The 15,260-nt window shown below is 35.9% G+C and overlaps 1 protein-coding gene across 4 annotated transcripts in view; it reads right to left on the reverse strand.

The window, feature by feature from the left end:
* Positions 1–5,116: 5,116 nt before the first annotated feature.
* ZNF518A (zinc finger protein 518A) overlaps positions 5,117–15,260 on the reverse strand; it is a 62,837-nt gene continuing 52,693 nt past the window's right edge. For all 4 annotated transcript variants that reach the window (XM_056801734.1, XM_056801747.1, XM_056801739.1 and 1 more), the window contains one exon: positions 5,117–12,082. In XM_056801734.1, coding sequence (XP_056657712.1) covers positions 7,391–11,953 — 4,563 coding nt within the window. In that variant the 5' untranslated portion in view covers positions 11,954–12,082 and the 3' untranslated portion in view covers positions 5,117–7,390. The remainder of the gene's footprint in view (positions 12,083–15,260) is intronic.

The raw sequence follows: 15,260 nt of genomic DNA on the forward strand, positions 1-15,260 counted from the left end.
TGCATTTTGTCTCAGCTTAGCATCGATGTTACAGGCAAGATGCAAGGCCTTTAGCTTTAACATCAGAAAGTCGCAACAGAATATTATTTCCATTCTGAGTTGAATTCATGGGGAGGGGGCTGGAATATATGTGGGAAAGTAGTACCTAGCTTCAGGCTGAATATACCTGAAGATTAGTGTAATGGTTTCTGGGCTTCATTTAGGTTTGGGGATCTCCTTCATTACACAAATGCAAGAGATTGCCCTCTCTAAAAAAATTATTGTGGCCTGTGGCTTTTGTGTACAGATATTCCAGTGGAAAGAAATATGTTGGGGGAAGGGAAAGAAAAAATTAAATATGATGTAGTATGGTAGAAAGTAAATTCCTCTGGAGTATTACTTCTTTGCAACAGATGAAACAATATAGAGTTTTAAGTATTTAAAATGTGACAGCCATTGTGCACTAAGGAAAGAGGAAAAAAATAGCTTCTGCTCTGTAATTCAGAGACTGGTTCTAAAGTCCTTTAGGACTAGGGTTCAAATCCCACCTGATATATATATTAACTGTGTGACCTTGGGCAAGTCATTTTATTTAGCCTCAGATTTCCTTATCTGCAAAATGAATGGGTTGGATGTACTAGCTAAGTCTCTGGACTCCCAGTTCCAAATTAACCCTAAACCTATATAACTGTGTATGTATGATGTGTGGTGGAAGAGGCCCCATAAGCTAGGAGAGCAATGGAGAGTACACTCTAAAGGCCTGAATATGGGAGGAAAAGCAAGGCCAGTTTATGTGCAGCTAGAAAGGGAGGCTGGAGCTTGGTTGTGAAAGGTTTAAAGCAACACAAAGGACTGCATTTGATTTTTAGATGGCAGTATCATAGTTAGATCTCCACTTTTGAAAAATCGCTTCAGCAGCTATGTGGAGGATGGATTGGAAAAGGGGGTCTTGACGCCAGTTAGGAGGCTACAAAGGGGATAAGATGCCGAACTAAGGGGATGCCCTGTGAATGGAGATTTGGGAATAAGAGTGAAAACATCAAGGGTCTCATGAGGCCAATTAATACAGGAAAACTACACCTACACTTGTCAGAACCGATATCTGCTGTGTTTAACCATTACAAGAAAGCATGCTACCTATGGTAGTTTGCTGTAGAATTAATATTTAGCATGCATTTTTTCCATAACAACATGACTAAATTTCTTTAAAACCCTTACTTTCTGCACTAGTATCAATTCTAAGACACAAAAGTGGTGAAGGCTAGGCAATTGGGGTTCAGTGACTTGCCCAATCAGTCAGGAAGTATCTGAGGCCAGATTTAAACTCCAGGCTAGGAGCTCAAGCCACTGTGCAACCTACCTGCCCCTCATTACTTCTTTATAATATTCCTCAAATGAAAACCTTTTCATCCTTATTTCCCAACATTCCTCTGAATCTCTTCCTTAGCAATCTCTACTTACTTCCTAAAATACATCTAGACATCTCCTGTTAGGACTTGAGCAAAACCAAGTAACAACTGCCTCACAGATCCATCTGCTTTGTTCTCTTTACCTATCAAGTACTTGGCACTGCCATTGAATAGGATGGTGTACCTGGTATAGAGAAGGCAGTTCCCTGGCATCACCTTGTCTTTTCCTGTGCTACACATCATAGGCTGGGATTCTTCCTAACTATATCTGCACTGACAAAATGGCACTATATTCTGGGAAACAGAGCAAGAGGCAGAGAAAGGGAAGAACTAGTCATATTCCTGTAACACCTCACTTAAAGAAATTTCCCTCCACCTGTTGAAATGCTACTCTTTTGAGGTCCATTTCAAATGTCCACTCCTCCATGTTTTCCCTTGATTCCCACCACCCAGCTAGAAACTCCTGTACCTACATTCACAGCACATTATTATGCTTTACTTCTGCCTACAATATCCAAATTACCCCGTAATTACTTTAGTTCATGTTATTTCTGCCTTTGGATTGAAGTAGAAACAAGTGGTAAAGGTGTGTCAAACTGCCCCAACCAGCTTAAACTCAAATTGGGAAAGGTTTGGCAAAATCAACAAAAATTCAACAATACTAATTTGTAGTTTTCCAAGACAATTTGCAGTTACCAGGCATCTAGTTCTATTATTGACTATTCATGTAGTCAATAGAGCAGTAGTCTCAACAAGATGATTCAAGTCCTACCTCTGACTTAGGCTAGCTGCGAGACCATAAGTTAAAGTCTCAGTGTCACCCCCTCAATACCCCAGACAACTCTAGGCCTCAAAGTTGGAGATAATCTTCTGATCTACATCAGTGAATGACATTTCCACATAACAGGTGCTTAATAAACATGTAGGTCAAGTGGTCTTATTTAATGCCTACCAGTCCTCACTGTGCTTCTACTCTCCACTCTTTATCTCTTTTCCCTTTTCAAAGTTGTAGCTTTCACTACTTCCAGATCTATGGTTGTTTTTGACATTTAATGGTGTTCAGTTAAAATATAAATTACTAGTTCAAAGATTATCAAAGGCTTTCCAGAGTTTTACAAAGTAATCAAAAATTGAGCATACACAGTAAATTTAGAAGATTGGGACTTTTGTGACTAAATTGTTCTTGAGGTAAACTGGTGTTCTAGAAATAAAATGAGTTTTTAAAAAAATGTTCTCTACCAAAAAAAAATTCATATGTAGAATGTGGTTTTAATTCATTGAAAACATGCAAGCACTCTTTAGTAATCTAGAATAAAATTACTTATTTTCATGTAATACTTCATCACATTTGTAAACCTTTCAAACTTTAAAGTTAAAAAGGAGATATGGAACTCTGGTAAAATCAGTCATACTTTCCACATTTCTTAATTAAAAAACATGACTTAAAACAAAATATCAAAATAGTTCATTTTATTTTTTAAGAAAATATGTTCTGAAATTCAGGGCATTTAATAAATAGACAGAGATAAGAAAAGTCCATTTCACCAACAGTTTTACTGGAGTGATTCATCAGCTCTCATTTAACCAGTTCTAGAGCAAGGAAACATTGACACCAACAATTAAAAATTAAAAATAATCAATCTACTTGGCTGCCATGGGCATGTAGTTGTATTCTCCATTGTGAAGAAACCAATAGAATAGAAGTTCCTCCAGGGCAAGAACTGTTTTTCACTTTTTTAACTCCAGTGATTAGGGCAGTAACATGACATAATGAGTATATAATGCTTATTAAATTGGAGTAAGACCAGTTAGGTGTATTCCAGAAGCCTCACCACCTAGGTGAAAACAGGTTCTGCTGCAGAAATGTCTTAAGGCACCATAAGTCCAAGTGGATGCTTTTGCTTAACAATAGGAAATTCTTTAGGGAAGAGCATTATTATCCCAATGAGGTAAATCAAGCTCAGAGAATAAGATTTCCTACAGGTGAGTTCTCAATAAAAATAATCCTCATGTAGGAAAGTGGTTTTGCAGTTCTATTTGTATCTAAAAATGTATCTTGCTCCCTCTTTACTTCAACTTTATCATTTTAAAAACCCCAAGAATTCCACCTCTCAAAAGTCTTCTCAAATGACAGGTGATCCCTATTTTTCCCCCCAAGTCCATCATAACACAGCCTGCAAATCCCAGTTATTCTCCATCCATTCTAAATTCTATTCTCTTCCTTAATTACATTTTAGTGAAGGTGAAATGGACATCCATTGGAAAATTAACATAATTTTCTTAGAGCTGGAAAGCACCTTAAAGACAATTGACTTCAACCCCCTCATTTCACATGAAAATGAGACCCACAGTGACTAATGTCACACAGCTAGTGGCAGAATTGTGACAAAATCCTAGGGATATTGGCTCCTACACTCTGTCTACTTGTACTCCAACATAATTCCTCCCTACCCTTGTGTGCATATAATATGCTCTCCATTCATTTACTGTTTTTTTGTTCCCTACACATCCTGTGCCTAATTATGCATATTAACCAGTTTTACATTACAACCTTGGTATGCCCTACACACAATTTGGGGCTTAAAAATATTTTGATAGTTTTTTAACCCTTCTTAGAATCAATACTGTGTATTGGTTTCAAGACAGAATAGTAGTAAGGGCTAGTCAATGGGTGTTGTGTCTTGCCCAGGGTCACACAGCTGTTCGATGGTTTTAAGGAACAATGAACAAATCATTAGGACACATTCAGACTGCTACAGTAAAACTATCAAACTTAAAAAAAAAAACTGTTCCATGTTAAAGTTGATATAAAGAAGAGAAGGCTCTTTTAAAAGAATTGGGGATGGAGAACTAACATGCATTTTAGGCCTACTTAGGTTTACTGAACATCAACAGATATGTAAGAGAGGACGAGTTTGTGACTAATAAGTGTTGGCAAAAATAAAAATTCTTCTAACTGGAAGATTGTGTTGGAAACGTTTGGTTGTACCTGCTTCAGTTTGAGCTAGGAGTATATAGCAAAAAGAACAAAAGTCTTTCTGCTCTAATTGTGAAGTAAAGTTTTGAGAGATTTGCTAGGAGGAGGAATAGTGCAGGGCACAGGAATAGTTGAACTCCTAACTACAACTGGCCCAATTATGCTAAAGATGTTTCCCACCTGAAGCCAGATTTTCACAACATAGCTGCCCTGTAAGCAAAAAAATTACACTTGCCTAAGCAAGCAAAGAGGCTTCTGACACTGGAGAGTCAGGGTAATTTTCCAATGGAGGAAAATGGACTTGGATCAGAAGTTCACCGAAATGAAGTATTTCCTGGATCTCAAAATTTCTTGTATTTGTTATCAACTCCCCTAAACATTTAAGAAATTTATTCTATACTTTTAATGGTGACACATAGCAGAAAAGGTATGCTAACTGGATTATGTTCTCATTTACATCTCTAATTATATAACACTGTAATAACCTAAGGCTAACTCACTTTGGTGGCTACTACTCTGAATGGTAAGCATGTTGCCTAAAAATAAATAAGGAGCCTTATAATGTTTTTTCTATCAAAATAACCCTAGCAAATGGGAGGTAAAGTCACATAACACTGAAATAAATCTCTAATCTTCAGAATAAAATCATACTTTATTATGTATAGTGTACTGGCATAAAAGGTTTCAAAAACTAAGTCTTTAAAAATGCACAACACTAAGTTGTCATTAGATATTAATACAGTAGACTAAATTATTGTGTAAACACAATTTAAGATAAATTTAATATTAAAGAAAGTCATTACAGAAATTAGCAACGCTTACCATTCTTGAATTAATACCATTACGCATTATGAATATATACTGTATATTTCCAATTGATTCCATTCTTAGGCTCAATTTAATAAACACAATTGTAACAGGTTTTATTTATATGAAAAATACTTCACTAAGAAAGTAGACAAACTGCACAGAAATAGTACAAGTGTCATGTGCATAGCAAGATAGCTTAAAGCATCTACATATGGCTTCCTTTAAAATAAACCTCTTGGGGACTGGTCCATTTTGGACCTATTGTTACAGGTGATATATGTAAACTGTTTCACATCTTTTAGGCACTTGCTAACAATAGTGTTCATATCCCTGAAAAACAAACTTACAAAAATTAATAAAATTAAAATTAAAACCAAGAAAATAATGCTGGTAAAAGCTCTGTGTATATATATTTTTTAAAGTTTACAACCAGTTTTATTAGTGCATGCCCAGAACTAAAATAAAACAAACTTTTTAGGTCAAAAAATTTCTGTGCAGGGTTTATAGCAAATAAGCCATACAAAAATATGTACATGTCTGAAATCTTAGTTATGTACAGAAGAGAAGCCCTGAAGATTTATTCCAATCAATAAAAATATATAACACTTATAGTAACCATGTAACAAAAAATCTTAGATCAGGTAATTTTATAATACAGATGAGCTCCATTATACAAAGATGCAATAAAAGTCAAACTACATTTATAAAGCAGAAATTTTGTCTTTGATTCTTTAATGCAGCAACTTCATTTTTAAATCTGTCCTTATCAAGGAATCCACTAGAAAACTGTCCTGAGTTCTACCACTTATTAAAGATCTACTACTGCTATCTGCCTACCCTACTGATACCAATCAGCTGTTTTGCTTTGGATTTCCAGTCCTCTAAATTATTATGAAAGCCACTTCACTGGAGGCATGTTTGAAAGATGTGTGATATTTTATTAGTTATAGAAATGAGACTGTTGTTGGATTGTTTTTTTTTTTCCAGAGCTCTGAAATTACCAGATTGTTACTGTATAAATAACAAAGCAAAATCTAGAAAAACATTTTTTTTCCCTGAGAAGTGCCTACTTATAGATCTTATATCCAGAAGAAAAACAGCTAGAATGGCAGCAGGTATCTATATCAGTTAAATATGAGTTTCCTGGAAACTCTGGAAAATGTATTTATCTGAAGAAATCTGCCACCAGCTCTGCAACAAGATTCTCTAAATCTGAATTTAAAAAGATATTTCCTTGTTTCTGTTCTAGCCTTCCTATAGAGCCCAATACTGGCCTTTAAATCATCTCTGTATACCCTCTCTAGAAGTGGCATCTACTTTCACTCATTACAGGGCATATCTCGGCAACATAAAACCTTAACAGAGAAAAAAATTATTTGTTTGACATATATATTCAGAAACATCTCTTTACCCAATGGTGTCCTAATTGCAGTGAGTCAACTGTAAGTCAAATATACTATCCAGTCAACATATTTCCTTTAGAGAATCACAGAATGGAGCTGAAAAGGACCTTAGGGGTCATCATTAGGTACACCTTCCTCATTATGGAGATGAGCAACCTGCAGACCAGAGAATGACTTGCCCAAAGTCACATAGACACTAAGTAACAGTTGAGCTGAAATTGGGAAAGTAAGATTTCTGACTTCAAATGAGTGCTCTTTCCATTGGATCACACTGATTCAAGGATTATACTCCACTCTGTGCCAGAAGTCTCTGAGTAATCTGGACTGAGGATAAGCAGCCTGGAAAGATAACCAGGAAGAGAAACTTCAGCCTTTTGGTGGGAAACTGATACCATACTTACAGGGAAAATACTTACCAGATTTACAAGACTGATAACAGCTGAAGCAGTATTAATGGAGATGCTGATCTCCACTATAATACACATTCTCAAATAATATTGATATAATTTAATGGGGGAAAAGATGGGGTTTTTCTCACAATTTTCATTTTAACCTAACTTTCCAGAACATATTCTTTAAAAAAACAAACAAAAAAAAACCAAGGTACATCTGAGCTATAATTTCAAAATGCATGCATTGTGTGGTTGCATTTTCAAATGCTGCAATTCTGCTTTTCCAATAAAATATAACCATCTCCAAAAACAATATTTAAAAGCTTAATTTCTGGTATTACACTGAAATAGAAAACATATGCATATCATAATTTGATTCATTCTTTTAAAGTAATTTTATTTTTTAATAATCAATGTAAATTATTCTAACATATGCCAATCCCGAGTAGCTTCCATTAAATGTCGCTGTCCATGACCCACCCAAGCATCCTGATTGTCAAATACTCTACCACAATACCAGCAGTTAAACTTTGCCTTCAAAGTATTATCAGAGGTAGTTTTCACAATCTGATAATTATTTTTGCTTGTCTTTTTAAGTGTTAATTTTAACACAAATCTTTCTTTCACAGGTTTAAGTACTTTATGCCTCTTGGCAGAAAAATAATCAGTAACTGCTTTAGAAATGTTACAATATGCTGGTTCCAGAAGTGCTTGAATTGTTCTTTTTGACAATGAAACCTTGACTACCTGCCCTTTAAACTTAGCAATAGTTTTCATTACATTTACCACTTCTGGAGAATCTGTATCAGGATGGTTTAAAACCACAACAGGCTGATTTCTTCTAGGGCATTTTATAAGTTGTGTAGAACTGAAAGGGAAAAGTCGCAAAGTCCTAACTGTATCCTTAGGAAACCTTGGTCTATAAAGGTCAAATGTGTCATGAAAATCTTCAGATTTTGTTTTTCTTTTACTCTTCCTGTGCAACATTACTTTTTTTCTAGGCCATTCCTGGAAATTGTCTCTACATTTTGGTCCAAAGTTCCTGTTTTCATATGTAATCATGGATTCAGAAGCTTTATGTTGTACATGAGCTTTCATTTTTGAAATCTGTCTTCTAGTAGATTTTCCATGATTGAAGCCACTCCGAAATGAACTATTTGTTTGACACCTTAAAAGCTGTGTCTCTGGATGAGTGGTGGTACATACTGTCCCTTGAGGAGGTATGTTACATATTGCTGTAGAGGTTGTGACAGTTGCATTTGCTGGCATTAATCTATTTGTTAAGAGTAAGGCATCACTAGATGAGACAAGTTGTTTTTCCTCTGCTGTGGAAGTTTGATGAGACTGTATGATGTCTAACTGTAATGAAGATTTAGGACTTTTTGCTGACTGACTGTTATCAAAAGCAGGGTTCTTAATAATTTTCAGCAGGATTTTTTGTTGTGTTGCTCCGGATTTCTTTGGTTGATGATTTTGATGATCATAAGTGCTATTCTGTAATAAATCAGAAGGTCCTACCTGTGACTTGCTGGGAGTCACACACCTTAGGAGAACTGCCTGCCGGCCATCCGGCAACAATGCATAAAGAGATTGTTTTTGTTGAGCTTCACTAGGCTGTCTTACTGAACCCAAAGACTGCGACTTAGTGCTTTGACAGCCAGGCACAGTATTTTGAGAAGAATTTTCATTCACTGAAGACTCTGCTGGGTTTCTAAAAATATATGATCCTTTAAATGGTATGCTATTTTCAGAACTAACTGCCATATCAGGCCTACTATCAAATGTTGAGGAGCAAATTATATTTGTAGGACTATCCTTTTTCAAATCTGCTCTTACAGAAGGTGTTTTGTCATCCTCCTTAGCTATAGCTCCACCAAGAACTTGAGAATTCTCACCTGTAATATTGGTAACACTTCCAAGCACTCCATTACTTAACCTTAGAATCATTCCAGGTTTCTTATTTAAAAGGAGAGATGATGGTATACCTTTAGTCATCAAAATACCTGGTGGATTAGTTGATGAAAGACTTCTTCCTGAAACAAGTTTTAATCCAGATTTGCTAGCAAGATGCAAAGGTAAAATAAATCCTTTAGGAGATGACTGAACAAAAATGGCTTTTTTTGGTTCAGAGTTTATTGGTGGGCTCAGCACATGAAAAGAACCTAAGCCATTAGAACTATCTGGAGTAGCTTGTATTTTGTCTTTTACAAGCTGCTGAGTTATTCTTGTATCAGACTGGGTCTTAACTGAGTCAACAACAGCAATTCTGGGTATTTTCTCAGAGTCTCCCAAATCATTTGATGTTGATAGTACTTGCTTTTCTTTCCCACAACCCATTTCTGTATTTGCTATACAGTTGCTGGCATTAAGATCTTTTGTATGTACACTAATCCCAACATTGCTAGATGAAATGGGTAAAGTGCATGGGCTTTCTGAACCTTTCAAATATTCAGTAATGTTGCTCTTGCCTTCATTTTTCAAAAGTGGCTCATCATGAAGTTGAACTCCTTTATTTGGTGTAATATCAGAGTCTTTTCCCAAACTTAATTTTTCATCCAATACATTTTGTAACAACTGGGTTTCTTCAGGTGACCAAAAATCAGATGCCTGTGTACTCTGCAGTGAGAAAACAGATGTGATTTTGGGCATTGTGAATGAATCAACACAAGAGATATTCTCCCAATCTGATTTCTCAGCTACATCCTCTAAGCCTTGATTTATATCAGCTTGAGGATTCTGTGTGTCAATATTTTGTATTGTTTCTAAAATTTCGGTATCTTCACATTGGTTTTTTAAAGGTTCACAAGTATCTTTAGTGTTTAAAGGGCAGTAAGTTTCACAAATCTTTGAAGGAGATGTTTCATGGAGATCTGGATTTGGACTCATCCCTACTGATGACAAGCCTGATTCACTTCTCGAGCTATACTGGTGAACAGCTGTTTTGCTTGATGAAGATTCTTCAGAGTTTTCATGTGCTGTTGCTGAAATACTGCATGAGTTATCCAAATAGTCCATTTTTGAGTAATTATGAAAAGGTAATGATCCTTGGCCAGAGAATGGCATATAGTTGAGATCATTAATACTGGAGTTATTCAATATTCCACTATGTTGTGCTTTTGGTTCAACAGAATTTACTTCAACAGATTCCACGTTAACTGGGTTCTTAACTGTGGCACACAATACCTGAGGATGACTTTGAATAACACAACTTCCCCATGCTCCAACATTATTACTAATTCTGATTTTAGTGGTCAAATTTAAAGGAGCTGCAGTCAATTCTGAATTTGTTGACAAGAGAGGTGTACTTTTCTCAGCACCTACTGTCTGAGACTTACTTCTAGTTTGAGCCAAAACAGTTTTTTCTTTTTCTGAAGTCCCATTCCCTGAAAACAGAGGAGTAGAAAATGATAATGGATTTGATGTGTTAGTGCAAATTGTGTTATTTAATTCAGATGTATGCAGTGTAGCACCTGTAGGTAATCCAGTGGTTTCAGCTGTACGATGCTGCACATCAGTAGTGTTGTCCTTTATTGTACCTGGCTGTAGACCTGGAGAACATGAATTAGATTTATTGGTAGGCAACAATTTTATAACTATGTGTTGTTTTCCGTCTACCATCTTGAACCCCATAAACTTAGCACTATAGTTGGCAGGAACTGATATTTTATTATTTTTCAACATCAGTACTGCAGGTCCATGTATAACATTCTTTAAAAATCCAAAACCAGAACTTGACCCCTCTTCAGATCTACTACTCTGACTGGTAGGTAAGAGGTTTCTTGTTTCTGATTCTGACTCATCTTGCTTCTGACTTGGTTTTTCAATGTGTATGGTGTCATTCTTTTCTTCATTTAAATGCTCCTGTATATTACTCTGTTCTTCAGATTTAAACTGAATTTTATTAATGTTTTTAAGCACCTCTGTGTTTTTTTCTACATAGCTGTCATTTCCATTGTTCTCTTTCTTTTGTCTCCAAAGTGTCTTTCTTGATGTTCCTATTTTGTATCGTCGTAATATAAGCTTAAGTCCAGCTGTAGTCTTTACTATCCTTTTTTCACATTTTTCCTTTTCCAGTTTATCTTTTGCATATAATTGATCTTTGTGCAAAGCTACAACATGTTTTACAAGTTGGTCCTTCTCAGCAGCACTATAGTTACAATATTGACAACTGAAGGGAAAAGTAGTGGAATGAACAAAGAGATGCTGCTGAAACTCTCCTTTGGTGAAACTTATATGATTACATTTACTACATTTATAGTGAATCTCATTATGTCTGTGAATATGCTGAACAAATGTGCCAACATCCTTGGTAGAGAACTTGCATTTTTCACATTGAAAATTACCATTAACACAATGTTTAACTGCAAAATGTTTTGTCAAGTCTAATAAGGTATATACATTCTCATCATTGCAAATGTCACATTTTACTAAAGTGCTTCGGTGGATAAGTCTGTGTTGTTTAAATGACTGAAAGTCATTTGCAGAAAAACTACACATCTCACAAGGATATAAAGGTAATTCTCCACAGTGCAAAAGCTGAAAATGTTTCTGCAAATCATTTGGGCTATATCGAACATTGTCCCTACATTTTGTACAGCTGAAATTAAGTATTTTTGCGGACATTTTCATTCCTTCTTCTTCAAATCTTATATTGGGTCTTTGCAACATGTTACACTCCTCTAAACAGTTTAAAGGGCTTTCATTTATTTTCTCTTTGCCAACAGATTTTCTGGCAGTCTGTGGTTTACTCTCAAATACTTGTTTATATGTGTCAACTTCATGCGTCAATGGAGTTTCATCTGAAATACTTATCTTGGGCAAATCAATTTTCACATTTTTCAGTTCATAAAGAGAATTATCTTCTAAAATTCTTGGTTCTTCTGACTCTACAGCATCAATAACTATTATATCTTCTACATCATAACCTTTTTCTAAAGTAGTTGGTTTTTCATCACAAAAAAATTGCTTCTGTTCAGATGGCATGATTTGAAAAACGGATCCTGGTGTCCTCTATTCAGCAAATTCTTGAAGTTATTTATAATTTATGCAGAAAACTTGAATACTGTGCTGGGGCATCTTCAAAGTTCCACAATTTTCCCCACTTTAACTTACCTAAAATTAAAGAAAGAATTGAAATTCTTATTATTGAATATATGTGAACTTTGTATTTTAAAACATCACAAAGTAGATACTCTAACAAAGCATTTCTAGGATATAGATTTAGAAGACACCCTAGAGTATTATCTAATTCAACTCCTTCGTTTTAAAGCTAAAGAAACTATGACCAGGTAAATGTTAAGGTTTCAAATTCTCACTAATCTGCCATTAACAGTCTATTTAAAAAAAGTATGACGAATGATCTCTAAGATTCCTTTATTTTATAAAGATTTTATGATTTAAATTATTTCAAAAAATGTTTCAATAAAACTTTAAAAAACTGAACAAAATAGTCATAGCAATTATTTAACTCTTGATTATGGATGTGTGAGTTAGCAATTTAACTCTGGGACTGCCTTCTATAGATTGTATTTATCTGTTTCCAGAATAGGAACACTTAAAGAAACAAAGGAAATCACACCAGGATTCTTTCTGGTGGCTGATGATCCAGAACTATGATATTATCAATTCAAAGCACTCTCAAAATGGGAAATTCCTCCAGTGGCAGAAAACAGAACTCAACAATAACTGGTGTCCTTATATAGGTTGTATGGGCCACTGAAAAATTAAGTTATTTATCCATGGTCAAAAACAGTATGTGCAGCTTCCCTTAATCCCTCTTATCCACTATGCCATGCTATCTCTCAGACATAAATTATCCACAATAATATCCATTTTCAGCATTTTAAAAACAAAACAAACAAAAAAACAACCAGAACCCAGTGCCCAACATAATATAAAGGAGTTAAGTTTCAAGGGGTGAAAGGTAGAGTCAGGTCTCAGGGAGAAAGTAGTGGGGCAAGCCAAACCCCTCGGGAAGATGAAAACCTCCTTGAAATTATCCTTAGTGATTAGAATACTCCCATTCCATCATACCCTCCCCCCCTGTGATTCTGAACAGCTGCCATTATTCAAACACCATTCTCTGTCCCCTACTGATCACTCTCTTATTCTAATCACCCTTAATTCAAACCCCAACCCCTCCACTAAAGCCCCCTCTCTAAAGTTATCCATCTCCTGCTTTCACAGTGCTCTCTAGAATGCTCCTGGCAGCTCAAAGAGGTTTTAGAATGTTGGCTCAACTAAATTTTCCCCTAAGTAAATTTACTACACTTGACTTACAATTAAACAGACAATTAACAATAATTAATAAATATAACCTACCTAGCTCTGCCAACTGTTATTAAGTGATGTTTAAGGAGAAGAAACAAGAGGTAAACATCTAGATATCTGGATTTTATTAATGAGAAATGGGATAGGAATGAGAGTAACAAAGGAAAAGGGAAATTTCTTAATCTTATCCCCAAAACTAATTCCCCTTAATAACTATTCTATTAGCTAACTTTCTAAGCTAAATAAATTTAGGCCCCCACCCCCACCCCCCAAACAGACCCTCACAAACAGAGACCAGTTATGGGCCAAGATCCCAGAGATAAAATCCAAATCTGTTCCCAGTAGAGATTAATGGTCCTTTTCTTGATCTTCACTCTAGCTGTCAGCAGCCTGTTCAAGGGGTCTCTCTCCTCAAGCTGGTATCTCACAAGGACCAGATATCTTGTAGGCAGGTGAAAATTACAGCTACCACCAAAATCCTCAGCAAGAAGCCTGTTTTCAGTTGGGACCACACACCCCCCCCCCCGGAATCTTGACCCAGGCTCTCATGTGATTCTGTGTCACATGTCTCTGTCAATCAAAATACAGTCTTTCTTTGCTTGCTACACTATTTCATAAGTAACAAGCTTACTTTCATCTTAAATCTTTTCCTTTCTCACTATTTCACTCCCTGAAAACTCTCTTCTAATGATGAAGCTTCTTGTACTTTCTCTCATATCCATCCCCTCTCTCCCCATCCCAATCATTGGTCCTGGTTGAAGGTCTTGGAATATTCCTTGATGTCAATTGACACTTTGAAGCTTTCTCTCTACCATCATCATGTAGTGTCCTTTCCTCCCTGAGGTTCACTCAATCAATATTTATTACCCAAATAAAATTTCTGATTCCTGTTATTTTTTACTTCCAGGACACTCTCCTTTTCCCATTAAGTTCTAAACCTGAATCATAAGGTGTGTTGGAGCTAATTCTATCAGCTTTTGAGACAAAATCGTTAAATTTTCAATACTGAGTATACCTCAGAAATCAGCAAATCTAGGCCTGGTTTGTTTTGATTGTCTAGACCAACGGTTCTCAACCTCTCAATTTGTAGCAATGATAATACATAATGCATATCAGGTATTTACATTCCAATTCATAACTGTGGCAAAATTACAGTTTTGAAGTAGCCACCAAAATAATTTTTTGGTTTGGGGTCACTGCAACATGAGGAACTGTATTGCAGGGTCACAGCATTAGAAAGGTTAAGAACCACTGGTCTAGACTTAAGTAAGAAGGGAAATGTTAATAATGCAGATTAAACTTAAAACTGTATCCTGCATTCTTTTTTTCCCCCCTTTTAGAGTCACCTGTTAAACATTCACTAGAATATCCTTGGTTATACACTTGATCTTACCATCACCTATGATTGTTCCATGCCCATGTTTATGAATTCTGAAATTCCTTTATGTGATTATAAAGGCTATCATCCCTGCACTGATTACATTCTCCTATCTTTCTCATATTGACCCCTTGGTGAAATAGTTTGTCTCCATTGTGCTTGACTCCTGACCCTTTATTGTTAGTTTTGCTCTACAAGCCCCAGTTACAGATTATTCCCACTATCTTCATTCCTACTCATGTATTACTGAATAAAGCTAGGAAAAAAATCATATCATGACAGGGGGGCCCCTAAATGTATATGTAAAATAATTTCAACTCGGCAAGGCAATCCTTTCCCCCCAACTGATTCACTCTCCCATTCACTGCCATGGTTTTTCCCAACCTTTTCATCACTCCTCAAACCTCCCACAATTTCCCCCTTCCCTTACTCTCTCAGCTAAGAGCACTGCCTCCTGTTTCACTGCAGAAAATGAGACCATTAACAAAGAGCACCTCTTTTCTCCTCATTTCTCTTCTCATAACTCAGATTCCTCCTCCATCTGTTTTCACATGAAGGGGCCCTTTTGCTTGCTCAAGCAAACCCTTCTACCTGTATGAAAGATCCCATTCCATCCCACTCATTCAGCAGATTGCCTCTTTG

This window comes from Monodelphis domestica, chromosome 1 (assembly GCF_027887165.1).
Source record: "Monodelphis domestica isolate mMonDom1 chromosome 1, mMonDom1.pri, whole genome shotgun sequence".
Taxonomy (NCBI): Eukaryota; Metazoa; Chordata; class Mammalia; order Didelphimorphia; family Didelphidae; genus Monodelphis; species Monodelphis domestica.